The 18,574-nt window shown below is 38.2% G+C and overlaps 1 protein-coding gene across 1 annotated transcript in view; it reads left to right on the top strand.

Moving 5' to 3' along the window:
• The window catches only part of RUNX1T1 (RUNX1 partner transcriptional co-repressor 1), a 135,809-nt gene that overhangs the window by 60,449 nt on the left and 56,786 nt on the right, over window positions 1-18,574 (top strand). The window contains 2 exon segments of the mRNA XM_070630628.1: window positions 14,634-14,771; window positions 16,466-16,707. Coding sequence (XP_070486729.1) covers window positions 14,634-14,771; window positions 16,466-16,707 — 380 coding nt within the window.

Raw genomic sequence — 18,574 nt, 5'->3', positions numbered from 1 at the left:
TGTACCTCCAAATCTATATATTTTTTTTTATTAAGATTATGATAGTTAACAACCTTGTGAAATTACAGTTGTACATCATGTTGTAGGCACACCACTTCACCCCTAGTGGCCCCCCCCTTTCCCTTGGTAACCACCGATCAGTTCTCTTTGTCTATATGTTAACTACCACCTATGAGTGGAGTCATACGGAGTTCGTCTTTCTCTGTCTGGCTTATTTCACTCAACATAATACCCTCAAGGTCTATCCACGTTGTTGTGAATGGGACGACTTTGTCCTTTTTTACGGTTGAGTAGTATTCCATTGTATATATGTATACCATATCTTCTTTATCCAATCATCAGTTGCTGGGCACTTAGGTTGGTTCCATGACTTGGCTATTGTGAATAATGCTGCGATGAACATAGGGATGCATGGGACTTTTGGAATTGCTCATTTCAGGTTCTTAGGATAGATACCCAGTAGTGGGATGGCTGGGTCATAAGGTATTTCTATTTTTAACTTTTTGAGAAATCTCCATACTGTTTTCCATAGTGGCTGCACCAGTTTGCATTCCCACCAACAGTGTATGAGGGTTCCTTTTTCTCCACAGCCTCTCCAACATTTGTCACTCTTGGTTTTGGATATTTTTGCCATTCTAACAGGTGTAAGTTGATATCTTAGTGTAGTTTTGATTTGCATTTCCCTGACGATTAGTGATGATGAGCATCTTTTCATGTGTCTATTGGCCATCCGTATATCTTCTTTGGAGAAATGTCTGTTCATGTCCACTGCCCATTTTGTAATTGGGTTGTTTGATTTTTTATTGTTGAGTGGTGTGAGTTCTTCGTATATTATGGAGATTAACCCTTTGTTGGATAAATAACTTGTGAATATTTTTTCCCAATTAGTGGGCTGTTTTTTTTGTTTCAATCCTGTTTTCCCTTGCCTTGAAGAAGCTCTTTAATCTGATGCAGTCCCATTTGTTTATTCTTTCTATTGTTTCCCTCAGGTGAGGGGTTATGGTGTCCGAAAAGATTCTTTTGAAGCTGTTGTCAAAGAGTGTACTGCCTATATTCTCTTCTAGAAGACTTATTGTTTCAGGCTTAATCTTTAGGTCTTTGATCCATTTTGAGTTTATTTTAGTCAATGGTGAAAAAGAATGGTCAATTTTCATTCTTTTACATGTGGCTGTCCAGTTTTCCCAGCACCATTTGTTGAAGAGACTTTCTTTTCTCCATTGTAGGCCCTCAGTTCCTTTGTCAAAGATTAGCTGTCCATGGATGTGTGGTTTCATTTCTGGGCTTTCAGTTCTGTTCCATTGATCTGTGCACCTGTTTTTGTACCAGTACCATGATGTTTTGATTACTGTAGCTTTGTAGTATGTTTTGAGGTCAGGGATTGTGATACCTCCAGCTTTGTTCTTCTTTCTCAGGATTGCTTTAGCAATTCAGGGTCTTTTGTTGTCCCATATGAATTTTAGGATTCTTTGTTCAGTTTCTGTAAAGAATGTCGTTGAATCTGTAGATTGCTTTAGGTAGTATGAACATTTTAACTATGTTTATTCTTCCAATCCATGTGCATGGAATGTCTTTCCATCTCTTTATGTTGTCATCGATTTCTTTGAAATCTATAGTTTTAAAAAGAAAATTCATTTATCCGCTGTTTACTTGTATTAGGTTCTCAGCAGTGTAATAAATTCTGGGAGTGAGTTGAAATATGCTGTGACATGAAATGGTTTGCTCTCTGCCATTATAGAGCATTTTACTGTCTGGTAGGAGTGTGTTAAACAAACAAGTAATTCTATAATTATTTAAACAGTTGCAGGGAGACCTATAAAGAACAATTAGATGGTACAATAGAGGTTATAACACAGGGGAATAGGGAAGGGTCAAGGTCGCTGCCCTGGAGAAAGTGAATTTGAGCTGAGGTAGGTTTTCCAGGCTGAATGAAAGGCCCTGAGGTGAGGTGAAGCTTGCAACTGATTAAACCAATGAGATGTGAGATGAGATAGGAGAGGTAAACAGAGACTAAGTCTATCTAAGTTGTAGGTCATTTAAAGGATTTTGGATTTTATCGTAAGAGTGATGGTCTCCTCAGGCAAGGGCAGGCAGCAAAAGCGAAAATGAGCAAATGGGACTACATCAAACTAGAAAGCTTCTGCCCAGCAAAGGAAACCATCAACAAAACGAAAAGACAACCTACCAAATGGGAGAAGATATTTGCAAATGATATATCCAATAAGGGGTTAATATCCAAAATATATAAAGAACTCATACAACTTAATATCAAAAAAACAAATAATTCAATTAAAAAATGGGTAGGGGCCACCCTGGTGGCTCAGCGGTTAAGTGTGCACGTTCTGCTTCGGTGGCCCAGGGTTTGCCGGTTCGGATCCTGGGTGTGGACATGGCACCACTTGGCAAGCCATGCTGTGGTAGGTGTCCCACATATAAAGCAGAGGAAGATGGGCACGGATGTTAGCTCAGGGCCAGTCTTCCTCAGCAGAAAGAGGAGGATTGGCGTCACTTAGCTCAGGGCTAATCGTCCTCAAAAAAAAAAAAAAAACAAAAAGGGCAGAGAACCTGAATAGACTTTTTTCCAAAGAAGTTCAGCTGGCCAACAAGTACACGAAAAGGTGGTCCACATCACTAGTCATCAGGGCAGTGCAAATCAAAACCACAGTGAGATATCACCTCACAGCTATCACAATAGCTGTTAGCAAAAAGGCAAGAAATAAGCGTTGGAGAGGATTGGAGAAAAGGGAATCCTCATGCACTCTTGGTGGGAATGTAAATTGGTGCGGCCACTAATGGAAAACAGTATGGAAGTTCCTCAAAAACCCATTGAAACACTTTAAGTAGAGGAGTAACTTGAATGTAAAGTTCTTGAGCACGGTGATTTTCTTTTGTGTTTATTGTCCCTGGTGTCTAAAACAACTATCTGGCACTTTGTAGATGGCTCAGATATTTTTGAGTAAATACTTTTATTTAAATAAGTGAATACATTTGTATTTGACAAGATTATTCCATCTGTTGTATGGTAAACAGATTGCAGCGTGGGGTGTGAAAACTAGCTCCTGAGAAAGACCAAGTGAAAGCTGGTGGTACGTGAGGGTGGTGATTGAAACGGAGAAGCACCTCTAGGAGGAAGAAGAATTTGATGGTGGCACACGTGGGAGAGGAAGATATTCAGGATGCTTTATCTATGAACAGCAGTGTTAGAGGGACACCTCTGAGTCTCTAGGACTTAACTTATCCTTCTTTTTTTCCAGACGATTCTACCTGCTGTGTTTTGGTTTTGCTTTAAGCATCACCATGCACCTCTGGATTCCTGCTTACTCAAGGTGTATTTTATTTTGTTACCAGGCTATGAATTTGACATAGACTTTTAAAATGTCTCCTGAATCTCTCTCCTGTTTTTCATTCTTAGAGCCACTTCCGTACTGGATGTCATTTCTTCCATGCTGGATGTCATTTCTTGACTAGGCTATTGCTGTCCAGTCTTCCTGCTCTCTTGGCTTTCTTACCCTATTTCTTCTCTGCTCTCTCTTTCTACCCATAATATAGAAATAAGCGTATCGTTCAGCTGCCTAAAAATTATCAGTGCTTTCCCATTGCCTGCAATGTGAAGTCTGAACTAAGCGTACTGGTTGTTTTTTAAGAGTACATTCAATTAAATTCAACAGGCATTCACTTGAGCTCTTGCTATTTGCTTGTCTGTGATTTAGCCGCAGGCAGAGACCTCTGTGCACCTTCCTAATTTTCATCCTTGATATACTAACTCTTGTCTGGGTGATCATAACTGACTGCACTGGATGTGTGTGCTACCATTTTTCTGCGGTGGCTCTCTGAGCCTTCTCTGTAGTCTTCTTTATCATTGGTAAATAAGGCAAATATTACTGGAGTAAAAGTTCTCTGTACTTAAAGAATGTGAAAGGTTTGGATCACTATTGAATGATGTTTTCATCTTCTGGAATAATATGCAATTTGGCAGCAGGGTGTTACATAGATGCTTATGTTCAATTTATGGGCCCTTAGTGATCATGTGTCTTTCTCTGCTCCTTGCTCAAGCAAAAGTTACTTTTCTGTGTATTTGGATGACTTTTTTTTTTCTTTAGTGAGTATTTTTATTACAGTTATTCAGTGAACATTTGCTGATTGCCTGTGCCGGGAGTTTCAAACTTTTCTTTCTTAAATAAGAGACCCCTCTTTTTTCCAAGGAAATCTTAAACAGAATACCAGTGAATAAAGCAGATAAACAGGGAACTATGCTGGTTGAAGTGGGATAGTTAGATCTCAGGCCGCTTGATACCCCCTTGGTGGCTTCTCGGATGCACCTCCAAGAAATGGTTTTTGGACTTGCAAGCAGGAATCAATGGAGTAAAGGTGGTACCCACTGTGGGAGAGATGATAGTTCTAAGCGACTTGCACATACAAGTAATGCTTGGAGTCCACCAGTATTCCTATGACCAGTAGTCCTTTCTGCACTTTGTGAAGTTTGTAATTGATTTTTCTAGCTAGAACCACCATTGGGGCATATGTTCATGTTTATACTGCTTTCTCTTGGTGGTCAGCAGGTCATCTTTGTTTAAAAAAAAGAGAGCAAAAGAGTTTAGACTATTTCTTGCTTCTACTTCTTAGCATTTCTATCTCATTTACATTTAAATGGGTGTTATGCTTTCAGCATTTATCCTATCTGCCTTACCCATCCCTTGCCCCCTCTAGGTAACTATAGTTACTAATATGGCTCTGGGTGTTTTGTCAGAAACTGGCTTTGCTTTCTTCCGTGCTTACTTTCTTCATTCATTTATTCATTCAACAAATCTTTATCAAACACCTGCTATTTCAGGCACTCTTCTAAATGCTGTGGAAGCTGGAGTTAACAAAACAGGTGGAAATTTCTGTGTTCTCAAAGCTAACACTGGTTGGGGAGACATTAAAAAATGACGTAAATGTGTCAAGTACTAGCTAGAGAAATGCTATAGAGGAAGGGAAGGGAAATTCCTATTGTTGTCCCTATATGGAGATGACCCAAACATTTTTGAAGTTATCTTTCTAGAAATAGTGATAGATTGGTATGGATTTACCTCATTCTTTTGACCATCTTCCATCTTAACTCAAGTTCATGCTCTTTAAAGGCATGAAGTCGTGCTTCAGGCTGTGATCTCTGATTCCAGACCAACTGCTGACCAGTTCATTCCAGGATCGAGCCCCTGGCCTTGTTCTCATTAGTGTAGTTATCCCAGTGTTTACTAATTACACTAATTACTTGAACTGAGCATGTCTTATTCTTCTGATTCCTCAGAGCTAACTTAGTCATTGGGTTTCAAGTTTTTATGTTTCCTAGCTTTTAACCACCAAATGAAATCATATACAGAAGCCCAATCTATAAAACAAGTGAAACATCTCAGTGAGAATGGAAGGTGTTTCGGATGAGGCCAAAGGCACTCCTCCCACCTTGTCCCCAGCCTTTCTGGCTGCATTGTCGCCTCCATAGACTCCTGCCATGAAGCCATTCAGAGCCATTAGGTTAGTATGGCCTTGTCCTTTTGTGATGATGGAAATGTTCTGTAACTGAGCTTTCTAGTGTGGTAGCCATCAGCTGCAGCTCTGTCGTCGTGTAGTCCCAGCTGTTGAGCACTAGAATGTGGCTAGTGTGACTGAGGAACTAAATTTTAAATTTTATTCAACTTTAATTAAAATTTAAATGGTCACATGTGGCTAGTACAGAAGTATTGGAAGGTGCAGTTCTAGTATAATGCTAACTCTAGATTTAGCACTTCCTGAATGTGTCTTTATTTCTCTTTTCCAGATCATGTATAAAATTAGTTTTAGGTGATAATGGGCTCTGAGAAGGCCTGGAATAAGTTCTGGCTTGTAACCTTGGACAAATTATCCAACCCTTCTGGGCCTCAGTTCCTTTTTGTAAGATGGGCAAATCTGTGGTAACTTTTCATGGTGAGATTTAAAATGAGATAATGCTTGCAGAACATTTGGTACAGTGCCTCATGCCTCATCTTAAGTGACTTAACCTAATAGGTTTTTTCATATATTTTTTGCTTGTAAAAATAAAACCTGCTTATTGTAGAATATTTGAATAAAAGAGAAAAATAAGAAGAAACTAAAAATAACCTGTAATTCCACCATCCATAGACGAGCAACAGAAAAACTTGTGGAATGTGGAAAAAAATGTGTTTTTGGTTCATAATATGATTTTCTCTTTGTTTTGAATATGCATATGTATGACTACAGTGATACTATTATTGTAAAAAAAAAGGATCTTTTAGAAACTGCAGGTCATATGTAGTATAAATTGCCTTAGCTTTTTTTTAATATCATGTAAAAGATCTTAGGAAATATGTTGTGATTACTGAAAGGTGTTTTAAAACTGAACTCAGTACTTTACTAATGTTTTTCCAGATTTATCTTTGGTGACTTAATGTTTTCAGAATAAAGAATTCTTTTTAGGATGATGGAAAAAAGATATATAGGTGATTTTATCTTAAGTTAAATCTGTCATGTCTCTCACATGTTTTAGAGTCTCAAAATTGTGATTATAGGCATGCCTTATGACATTATAGTAATAAATATTAATTTAAAATACTAAATTTATTGAGCACCTTCTATGTGTCAGGCACTGTGAAGAGTGTTGGAAATATAAAAACAAATAAGATGTTATCATTACCCTTGAGTAAATTATGATCTAGTGGGAGAGACTGACCTTGGTTCTCAATACAATGTGGTCAGTGCTGTGAGACGGATCTAGACCATGTAATGGGGGAATATGGGGTGGTCTGGGCCAGCTGGGTTGGAAGAAGTGTCAGCAAAGGGTTTCTGGCTGAAGTGACATGTGAATGGAATTTTAAAGGAATGATGGACTTAACCAGGCTTTGGTGGGGGAGGAGTATTCTAGGAAAAGGATGCAATGTGATGGAAGCCTGAGCAATCTAGGGGTACTTGGAGAGCCGTAGTAGTTCAGTGTGGAGTTCAGAGGTGGAATGGAGGTGAATGGGAGATATGAAGATGAATCTGGAGTGATTGCAGAAGCCAGATGGGTCACAGAGGTCTTTCTACCCTATTAAGGCACATGGACTTTATGCTCAATGTTATAAAAGGTCTTTGAAGATTACTGAGAGGAGAGGGGCAAGATCTCTGATGACATCTTTGGCAGATGCAGTAAAATGATTGGATGTGATTTGGAGAACAGGTCAAAGAGGAATGGTACAGAGCAGGAAGTCCATTCAATGGGTTGTTGATTAGGCCAGGTGAGAGATGATAGATGATGAAGGTCTGAATTCAGGCTGTCGAAATGAGTAGTCCTCTGGAAGTTTGGGTCTAGAATTTGGAAGGGATGTTAGGGCTAGAGTTATAGATGTAAGTCATCCACATAATGGCCGTGGTGTGACTCTCACAGTACAAATGAAGTCACTAAGGAAAAGGCGTACGATGAAAATTTGAAGAGGAACTATAAAGGAACATCAGGCAAAAATACCAATAGTTATCACAGAGGTGAAGAAAGGTGAGCCCTGAAAGAGACTGAGAAGGAGCGGCCAGGAAGGCCTGAGAAAAATGAGGGGCGTGGTGGAATTGCGGAGTCCTGGGGACGATAATGTTTCAAGGAGGAGGAAGTGGTGAACAGTGTCAGATGCTACAAAGATGCCAGATGAAGGACACAAGTGTTTCTTGGATTAATAATGAAGAAACAGTTGAGGAGAATTTCAGTGGGAGTTAGGAGGATACTATGATGCTTTATTCCAGGGTTATTTTAGTCAGGATTCTTTGGTTTCAAGTGAAAAGTCAACAAACTAGACTTTAGGATTGATTGACTAGGATCTGTAGATGATTTGGAAGGTCCAAATTCTAGGAATTTTAAAGATGCAACTAGGCCCTAGGATCCAGTAGAATGAGAAACTTTACTTAGCACTATCAGGATAATCTCTTGCCGTTTCTCTTCCTTTCTTTCTGCCTGTTAGTTGCCTTCTTTTTTGCTGCAGACCTGCTTTCTAGACATGAAGGGCTTTCTAGACATTGTTTTTCTTTCTTCAATTCTGAAGATGAAAATCTTGGGAAGTGACTGAGATTACCCATCTTGGACTAGGTGCTGTGTCTGGGCCAGTCATTTGGGTATCTTGGGTCGTGAAAGAACATGATGGCTCCCAAGATATTTATAAGGTTAGAGGGTATGGCAGGTTTCAGTTTGGGGAGGGAAACTTTCTAGGCAGACAGTCTCAGAGTTGTTTAGTTCAAGTACGTATCAGATGGAAAAGGAAATGAAGAAGCAGAGAAAGTGAGTGTAGATTACTCTTTGAAGGACCTGGGATGTGAAAGTGAGTGTTTGGTGGTAACTAAACAAGGGTAATTGGACATTGGTAGAGTTATTTTATAACCAAATCGTTGAGGTAGATTTACTAATGAGGATTGAAAATGTATTTGAAAACAAAAGATAAATGTTAATGTTTATGGGAAAACATTTCTTTTCTTCTTCTTCTTTTTTTTTTTTTTGAGGAAGATTAGCCCTGAGCTAACTGCTGCCAATCCTCCTCTTTCTGCTGAGGAAGACTGGCCCTGAGCTAACATCCATGCCCATCTTCCTCTACTTTATATGTAGGATGCCTACCACAGCATGGCTTTGCCAAGCGGTGCCATGTCCGCACCGGAATCTGAACTGGCGAACCCCGGGCCACCAAAGCAGAACGTGCGAACTTAACCACTGTGCCACTGGGCCGGCCCCAATGGGAAAACATTTCTATGCAGACATATTCTTGTGGACATAGAAATTTATGTGAACAGAGGAAGTCTGGTTGTAATCACCAATTTCAAGATAATTTTATTTGGGGTCACTTTATTGTTAGGTATATATGCTCTGAGTAGTCTCCTTTGTGTTTGAGATCATCATAAACCATATTTTCTGAAAGGAACCAGAGAATATTAGAGTTTGAAAAAGATACTTGAGATCATGTAATCCAAGATGCTTAATTTTATAGATAATAAAAGTGGACTCCAAAGAGGGGAAGTGAGGTAATCACAGATACAACAGTGCTTATCAGAGGAAGAGAGACTATTTCCTCCTTGGGTCTCTGCTTAGAGAGTGGGGAAATCTTTCCTAAAACCTCTTCCATAGACCTCCCTTCATGACCCGTTGTCCAGAATTGGAGCGCAACACTCACCTCTGAACCCTATTGTTGATAAGGGGAATGTGATAACCTGATTAGTGTAAAACAAGGAGGATCTGCCCCCAAGAATTGTGTACCTGCACAAAATCAGAGCTCTCTAGCAAGGAAGAAGGGGAGAAGGGCTGTTGAGTAGGAACTCAACAGTGTCTGTGGCATAAGCTAAGCTAAAGAGTTTATACCTTATTTTGTGGACAGTAGGATACTCCCAAAGGTTTTAAATCAGAGGATAGGTCAGATTTGTGTTTCAAAAATAACAATCTTCATAAAACATCTATGATAAGGCGTGAAGAACAGCTCGTTCTTATACTCTCTAAAACCACATAATAAATTGAGTTGCAGAGCTGAACTAAATTTCAGTTCTCCAGTATCTTCCTATATTACCTACATTCCATTCTCTCATTATGTAATTGTATGCTGTTGATGGTTGTGTGTCTTTTGCCATGAAATTAAGGTTGATGTCTTCGAACTGGCTATAACACAGGGAATAGATTTGTAAAAGTTAGGAATGTAACCATCCTTCTTATGAGAACACTGATTATGTTTATTTTGTAAATGCCTTCCTTAAGGAGGCATTTTAAAAAAATGCCATGAAGTTGCTTAATATTTTCGCTGGTTGGGGTATCTGGGTGTATAATACACATACGCAACTCTCGTACAGATGGGCTGTGGTAAATGTTACAAGAGAGGCAGAGGAAGTGTGATGTGCTTCCCTGGGGCAACTAGGGAAAGCTGTAAGAGGCTGTGGGATCTGTAATGGGCGGTGAAGAACCTGCAAATTGGGACAGATTCTTCTAGATCAAAGAAACAGCAGCATGACAAAGAAAGGCAGAAAAACCAGGAAATACCAAGGTGCTCTGTATAGATAGAACATTGACTGGGAATAGGGGGGAAGATATTGGAAATAAAGCCATGAATGGATCACAGAGAGGAAGGCACAAGAGAATGGAGCTCACTTTTGTTGAGCCTGGTATGAGTAGGCTCTGTGCTAGGGTCCTGGTGAGGTAAAGAGGATTGTATCCCCGTTCTTCTTATGAGAGACTTGAGGCGCAGGATAACAAACTTGGCTGAGGGTTGAGTCAGTCAATATTTGAAACCAAGTCTGTCTTAACTTGAAAGTTCTCCTTTTATGCCAATTATCCTTCCACTGTATAATTCCATTGTGCTTAAAATGTTAGCATTTGACTTTTATTCTCAGACATTGTTGAAGGGTTCTGAGTGAGGATGGAACATTACTAGAAGTGCTAATCAGCGAAATGAGATGGTAGCATTGTGGAGGCTGGATAGTCACCATTCTAGTCTGAAGTGTCCTGTAACGTTTCACACCCAAACATTGCAGTCACTAAATGACTGTTGTAGGAACTCTATTTGCCATATTTTCCAGAGAAATAAAAATCAAATTCAGTACTCAGTTTTGTTCCTCCCTAACTTCCTTCTCCTTTCCATTAAGTAGTAGCTCAGTTCCACTTGAGTGTAATTCTCTTCAGTGCATGCCATCCAGCTTCCTTAACTAACACTTATTTAAGTAAGAGCAACTCTGGATTAACTATAATTGACCAAGAAGTTCCTCAATCCATAACACCTCTGAGTCATGGATATTTTTGCTATTATAATTGGCTTGGTGAACTGTGATAACAAAAAGATGTAGCATCCACCAATACTGAACTTTCTCTCTTTTCACACTAATCATCTTTAGAATGGTGTGTAAACAAGGAAAATATAGAATACCTATTCCTCACACCTTAAAAACACATCTGGAACTATTTGAACTAACTAAAAGCAAAATAATTGCCATGGCAGATTATGCCAAACCTTTTCTTTTTACTTAAAAAAAAAAAAAAAAGGAAATGGAAAACATACCACTTCTAGAAGGCCCTGACATTGAATTGGATATTGAAATGGTATCAGTAATAAATTTATGTATGCCACATTTTCTTCAGTGCGTCAGCCGTCTTTGGTACATATGTGTTGGATATTTGCCATGTGAGTTGAAATGTTATCACATAGGGAAGATCTTGTCTAGAAGTGGTGTGAATCGTTAGGGTAGATGTAAAGTCAGTCCTTTCGATTCTACGTACCTTCCTGATCTGACAGATTATTTTTCTTTTTTCTAAAATCATTTCATGTCAGTCTTTCAATAAATGTCAGCATTCCCCTACAGCAACTAAAAATAGAAATTACATACAAAAACAGGATAATTTTCGTGAACTTAAAAATTACATAAGAAATATTATAACTTAATATTGGGTTTACTGTATCCTCCAATTTGAAAAACGGAGCGAAATGCTTCTGTGGTTAAATCATAGCTCTTTTACTGTTTGCTATAAAATTTCAAGAATATATATTTCAAAATGTTTTTTTAAAAACATAATCCAAAACAAATGCAACAGAACTCAGCATACTAGAAATGCATTTTCTGAAATTATCTTAAATCTCTCTACTCCAGAAAGTTTTTGTGTGTGTATGGGTTAGGACTGGATGGTTATTTCATCATCTGTGTCCATCCTGGATTGATTGCGCTGAACAGCACAGAATGAGTTACATATGGTCTCACTTTATCTAACTTTGTAGGACCTCTGGGTTGGAACTCTATTTGATCAGAGTGAAGCTAACTGTCGCAGAAATTTGGCTGATGTTAAAATCCTAGGTAACACGTATACATATATTCCAATTAGAATGGGTAGATTCCTGCTAGAAGTACTGATATTTTGCTATTCATTGATTTAGTGGCCATTGATGACTTTTCCAGAAGTTAAAAAATAATCATTCATCTACCTTTTTATTATTATTATTAGGAATCATGTTACAAATGTGGACAAGACAGATAATTAAAAATCATTTTTTTAAATTGAAGTATAATTGACATAGAATATTATATTAGTTTCAAGTGTGCAACATAGTGTTTTGATATTTTTATACGTTATGAAGTGATCATCAAAACATTGCAAATCAAAATTATGAGTGTTTCAAAAACCTTTCTGGGGTTGGCCCGATGGCGCAGCAGTTAAGTTCACACGTTCTGCTTCAGTGGCCTGGGGTTTGCCCGTTCGGATCCCGCTGATCATGGCACCGCTCATCAGGCCATGCTGTGGCAGGCATCTCACATATAAAGTAGAGGAAGATGGTCATGGATGTTAGCTCAAGGCGGCCAGTCTTTCTCAGCAAAAAGAGGAGGATTGGCAGCAGATGTTAGCTCAGGGCTGATCTTCCTCAAAAAAAAAAAAAAACACCTTTCTAAAATTGGGTAGAAGAAAATAGAAATACAAAGATTATCTGATGTTTGAAGAGGAAACTTATTGCCAACTTTAGAGTTTATTTCCTTTTTCTTAGTGTGGGGCTATTTAAAAAAGAATAAAGAGAAATGAGTTTAAGATATGTTTTCAAGCTTAACTATAGCTAAGAACTATGTCAAAGTAAGGTAGGGACTGTGCCAAGACTCAGCTTTTAGGGGTAGACAATGCTGTACAGGTTAACTTTCTCCCCCTTCTGGCTCTTTTCTCCCTGTTTTGGTCTTTTGCCCCTTCTCTTTTCCTTCTACTGCTTTATTTATTTATTTTTTTGTTATTCCCACTTCTCCTTCCCTCTCCTGCTCCTCCTTTCTGTCTGTGTTACCCACGTGCTTCAAATCTGTGTATCTGGACTGCCTTCTCTAACAGTTCAGTGTGAGTGTTAGCAGAATGAAAACCAGATGGACCAGCAGTTCCCACTGTTATCTCCCAGCCGACTCTGGCAAGCCTCTGTTTATCCCTCCTTCCTTGGCATGACAGAAATATTTGCCTTTATTTAGGGAGACTTGTATTTGCTGCTGTACCTTTCCCCTCAGTTGTAGCATTAGTGGAAAGCTATTCATTCCCTTGTTGCTGAGGTTGGTTGAGGTGAGTAGACTGTGCAATGAATTTAACTATAGAAGAAACAGTTTTAAACCTGCCTAACTTCCGTATTTTTGTAGGGTAGATGATTTACTGATACTGGTTGTTAAATGCTCTGAAATAGCAATACAAAGACAAGTTTTTAGCAATAAGATAAAGGGAGAAATGCTCTCCAAGTGTGTTTTTACCATCACTTCACTGAGAATACTTACGACAAGGACATTCATTGTTATTCAACCAGCAGTAGAGATTAGGAAATAGACACCTTGTTACTGTTAACCAGATCGTCATTCAAAATGCTCTTACTGGAATGCTCTTATTTTCATTCTTTAGTGCATCTTCCCTAATATGGTATCAACATTATTTCAAATTTTAATTGTTGTGTTTATTACAACTCAAGTCTTATGAAATTGCTTTGAATAAAGATGAGGTAGATTTGGAGTTGTCACTGTAGCAATTTGGGCTTTTTATTTTCTTTTAATACTTTTTAGTAATTTTGAGAATTTCTCACTGTGGTTATCATAATGTTTTAAAAGACTCTTTTTTTTTTTTTTTTTTTTTTTTTTATCAACAGCCTGTGTTATTTTATTTTTCAGAAAGCCCAAGTGGGAAATATCTGTGCCTAAGGCTGCAAGAGGTGCCTCAAACATTTTTGGGGAGGGGGGTGTGCACATGTACACCTTTGTAGAAAATTGGATCTAAAGAAACAAACAGAAACTCTCTCCTCGCTCTTTTGCTGGAGATCTATTGCTTTAATAAATAGATTAAATTGAGAAAAAAAGTTTAAAATTTCAAGGGGAAAGTATACTTAGTAGAAAACAGTCCTGAAGTGCAAATGTTCATTACTGAGTAATCAGGAAATGTCTCCATATCTGTCACATACTCATGAAAAAATATAAGGAGGGTCTTTCATTCTTTGTAGTTCTCAGTTAGGAACTTCTCCTTCGTACTCTGCCTGAGATTGTTATTGAAGTGTTGGTCTCATATATTTACAATGGTGAGTCATAAACTCACAAGTTCTAAGTAAATAATAGCTTAAATTCATTGTGTGACCTACAGCATTTATGTAGAGTGGTGATTTTTCAAACATGGCAGAAAAGATTGGAGTGAGAGCTATGTCTGGGACACATAACTGGCTTCATGTAATAGGCGAGAAAACTAAGTGTGGAAAGGGGATGGCAGGTGTTGCAAAAATCCACAAAATGCCACTTCCTGCCAGAATTTCACCTGCATGACAGAGCTACTGATTTGTGTTATTTCTGAGCTGAGGGGTTCATTACCATCCTACTTTCTCATCTATTTTTACCTCTTGCTAAAGTTGCCTTTAGCTTCAAGTGAATTTGTGCTGTTGCGTATCACACTACCTAGGTAGCATCTGCCAAACTGGGAATAACAATAGGATATAAAATAACCCAGGTACAAATGAGGTCCTTCCATCTGCACTACACCTTCTTAAGTGGGATTTGGGTGGTAAAGTCTTGATTTAAATTTTAGAAGATAAGGATAGAAGATATTAGATTTGTTCTGTTCACTTGCTTGTAAAAAAGATGAACCCCACTTAAATAACTGAGGTGCTTAAGCAGTAAAATAATATGTTCATGGTGGCGTCCTCCAGATCGGACTGAGAAGCACTCCACGATGCCAGACTCACCTGTGGATGTGAAGACCCCATCTAGGCTAACTCCTCCCACGATGCCACCTCCCCCAACAACTCAAGGAGCTCCAAGAACCAGTTCGTTTACACCAACAACGTGTGAGTAGTTGTCTCTGCATTTCCTGTTTCCATATATTTATTTCTAGTTTACTTCTGATCTTCTAATACCACTTTCTTCTCTTATTTACAAATAATGTTAAAATCTAACATCCGTAAGTTAAAAAGGATATTGTTGTAGGCAACAGTCACATACGGAAAACTTTCTGAAATATGGAGCATCTTTCTTGTCTTGAACTTGTCAGATGTTTGTTAAACCTTGACTCCATTCCAGCTTGGCTCAGCCCTTGTCCTCTGAATCAGTGGAGTGTGTTGCTTTCTGTGTCGTCCAAGGAAAGGACAGAACTTTCTGACAGAGTAGCAACTTCCCTTTCTTTCCTGTATATTCCAGTAGGGATAGTAGATAGCTTTGTTTTCATCAGTCTCAAAGTTCTGGTTAAAATTGTCATCAAGGATTTGTAAAACTAATAAATGCTATCTATTGCAGATAATACTATCTATAGACCACATGCCGTGAAATCTATATGAATGACAAATAACTAACAGGCAAAAATAGAGCCGCGGGATTGTAAGGGATTGGCAAACTATACATCCCAGGCTGTTCATGCAGTGTCACACTGCCATTTCAAAGACCTTTCTAAACATGTAGGGAGCAGGAGGCTGCAACAGTGCCAAGTTGTAACCCTGTCATCTTGTACTTGGTTTGTTGTCCCCCAAAGCTGCAGTGATAGGCATATGTCTTCTGTGAGAGGTGCTGGTGAGCTATCATTTCTTGACAGGTTGCTTTGGTACTCATTTGGGACAAGAGTCCATTTTATCATTTTAAAACTTAAGAATAATGGGATACTTAAAACATCTTCAAACTGTTGTTGGAAATAGTTTATCAAAATTATTTTAAAAAGATAGGTTTGATAAAGATCAGTTTGTCAAATTAATTGATTTAACTGAATAAAATCAACGTTTTCTTTGGTAAGAAATGTGCAAATTTTTCTAGCCTAGTTCTTATGGATTATCATTTTGATGTTCAAATAAATTTTATCGGAAATGAATTTACTGAATTACCACCAATCTATGCTATTAGTTGAGTTGGGATGTCTCCTTTTGATTTCTTGAAATAACTCCTTGGTAATTACCGTATCCATTTTGGCTTATTAAGTAAAATTTGCATTTTCCCTAAAGTGGTTAAGAAATATGAGGGGGAGAAAATAGCCTTCTAATTGGGTGATATAAGGTTAAACTTGAAAGTCCTATTTCTATAAACACAGCTGTCAGTTGTGTGTACAAAACATGATTAAAAATGTTCAGCGATAAATTTAGTCTCCACCAAATGTACACTTTCTCTAGGGGAGCAGTTTAGAAAGGAGTAGTCCTGTTATATTGATGTAAGCCTTTGATAAAAGGCTGACATCCAAACGCTGTTTGTTCTATGTTTGAAACATTTCACGTGGTTGCCATATGTGCACATGGGAGGCATGGCTGTCCCTGTGTTACAGGCGACTCCATTTACTCTCAGCCTCTGTGCAGAATACCCTCATGCAGCGTGAAGAGTACACCCATTTACCTGTAGACTCCCTGAGCCTGTGGTAATACTAAGTCAAAGCATTTTACAAAAAAGCCCCAACAGTTTTTAAATTATAAAATCTACCAGATTTAAAAGGAAGGAGACTTGGTTGTAATTTCCTTGTGCGTGTTCTCTGTAAGTTTACTTTTTCTTTCTGATTTTGTGTCCTTGACAGTAACTAATGGCACGAGCCATTCACCCACAGCCTTGAATGGCGCCCCCTCACCGCCCAATGGCTTTAGCAATGGGCCTTCCTCTTCTTCCTCTTCTTCTCTGGCTAATCAACAGCTGCCCCCAGCCTGTGGCGCCAGGCAACTCAGTAAGCTGAAACGGTTCCTCACTACCCTGCAGCAGTTTGGCAATGACATTTCACCAGAGATAGGAGAGAGAGTCCGCACCCTCGTTCTAGGACTGGTGGTAAGCAAATGGAAATTGGCCCGATTTTCTGGGGTAAGAGAGAGTGTGTGTGGGGGAATCAGAATACAGACTCCATTCTAACAAGTATTTTGTTCTAGTTGTTTGTACACCTGGAGATTGCATGCAAGTCTGATAATTCTATAGTAACAAGGTTTTCAGTCCTTCGTTATGTGTTGACCCCATGAACTCCATTGATCCCACCATGGTTTCTTTTACTGTTTGACTAATAAAGATATGGTTATGCAAATTTATTGTTACCTTGGCCATAAAGGGTGTGTATAAAATTCAGTAAGTATATCCTCAAATGGCTAGTGGCTTTCAACAATGACAATGTTTGTGTTATGTTAATGATTTACTTACTATAATTAGGTGACCATTTCAACTTAGTTGCTTTGAGGGATTTTTATTATCAGCCTAGATGAGCAAGAATTTATAACAAGTAACACATTCTTTTGTGTGTTTTCATTTTTAAGGCTAATAACATTAAAAAAATTTTTATTGTGGTGAAATATACGTAACATAAAATTTAACATTATAACCATTTCTGAGTGTACAGTTCAGTAGCATTAAATATATCCACATTCCTATGTAACCATCACCACTATTCATCTCCAGAACTTTTTCATCACCCCAAAGTGAAACTCTGTACCCATAAAACAATAACACCCCACTTTCCCTTCACTCAACCCCTGGCAACCACTAATTGGTTTTTTAAAAAACCAGTTCTTTGTTATAGATAGAATTACTTAAACCATTAGTTTGAGAACAGAAGTGTTGATTTTGGCACATTATACTGCATTCTGTATGTTATCACACTGGAAATTAGAACATAGAGATCATTTTTTTGCACCCTAAATCACTTTTACGTATACTGTGATTTTTCTATATAAGTAGAGGATTTTCATTTAGGAAGGTGATTTTTCCCACAGCAGACTTGAGTCATGGAGAAGCTATGAGTCACATGTTCGTCCTTTTATCATCCAGGCTTATGTTGGAACTGAAATTCAGATGATAGGCAGCAGTTTCCTTTTTCTTGAAACAGCTCATTTATTTTATTGTGTGGACTTATCATGGGCAAAGCCATACCAGTTGTGTTTTGCAAAGAAGTTCTGGGATTAAAGTCTGAGTGAGAGTCTGGTGCTGTGGACATGCTTCAAATCACAGTATCTCACATTTGACAGAGTTTGCAATTCAATGTTAACCGTTAACCTCCTGCTCCTCTGCACTCTAAGAACAGAAAGCTTTCACATTTCCCACAATCCATCAGCTTCACCCTGTACTCCTCTAGGTCAGGAAGGCGATTTTGACAGCAGTGTCTCAGCATCCTGCAGTTACTTTAGCAGTCACTTATTCCTTCCTTTTTATTCATTCTTGAGTTTTGCATAACAGGCTTTTCAACATGTAAGTTAGACCAAAGAACCACGAAGTAAATCCAAAGCAGTAATTGTATCAAGTAAATGGTGTATATGTTGTTACTATTAAAAAAATGTTTTTTTGAAAACTATTTTTTAAATTTGATATGCTCTTTAACAGTGATTTCCATAACTGCAAATATAAAAAATTTGGTAGCTTTGAGTAGATTTTCTCACATATTTAGTGGCCTACTTTTAAGTGCAATACTTTTTTTAGATATTTACTTTTTAAAAACCTTACAGAGAAGTTAAAGCAACACATTAATTAAGAGTGCTTTGCATATAATAGGTAGACAGTGAACATTGGTCAAATGACAGATTTTGTTTTGAGCATTTGACTGTCAGCTTTTACACGTGCCGTTCTATTTAAATCCTGGGACCACCCTTTGAGGTAGTGATTTTTATACACATTTTACATGTGGGGAAACGGAGGTTTACAGAAGTAAAATATACAA

The sequence above is a fragment of the Equus przewalskii genome, chromosome 8 (genome assembly GCF_037783145.1).
Source record: "Equus przewalskii isolate Varuska chromosome 8, EquPr2, whole genome shotgun sequence".
Lineage (NCBI taxonomy): Eukaryota > Metazoa > Chordata > Mammalia > Perissodactyla > Equidae > Equus > Equus przewalskii.
This window is presented reverse-complemented; position numbering and strand designations above follow the sequence as displayed.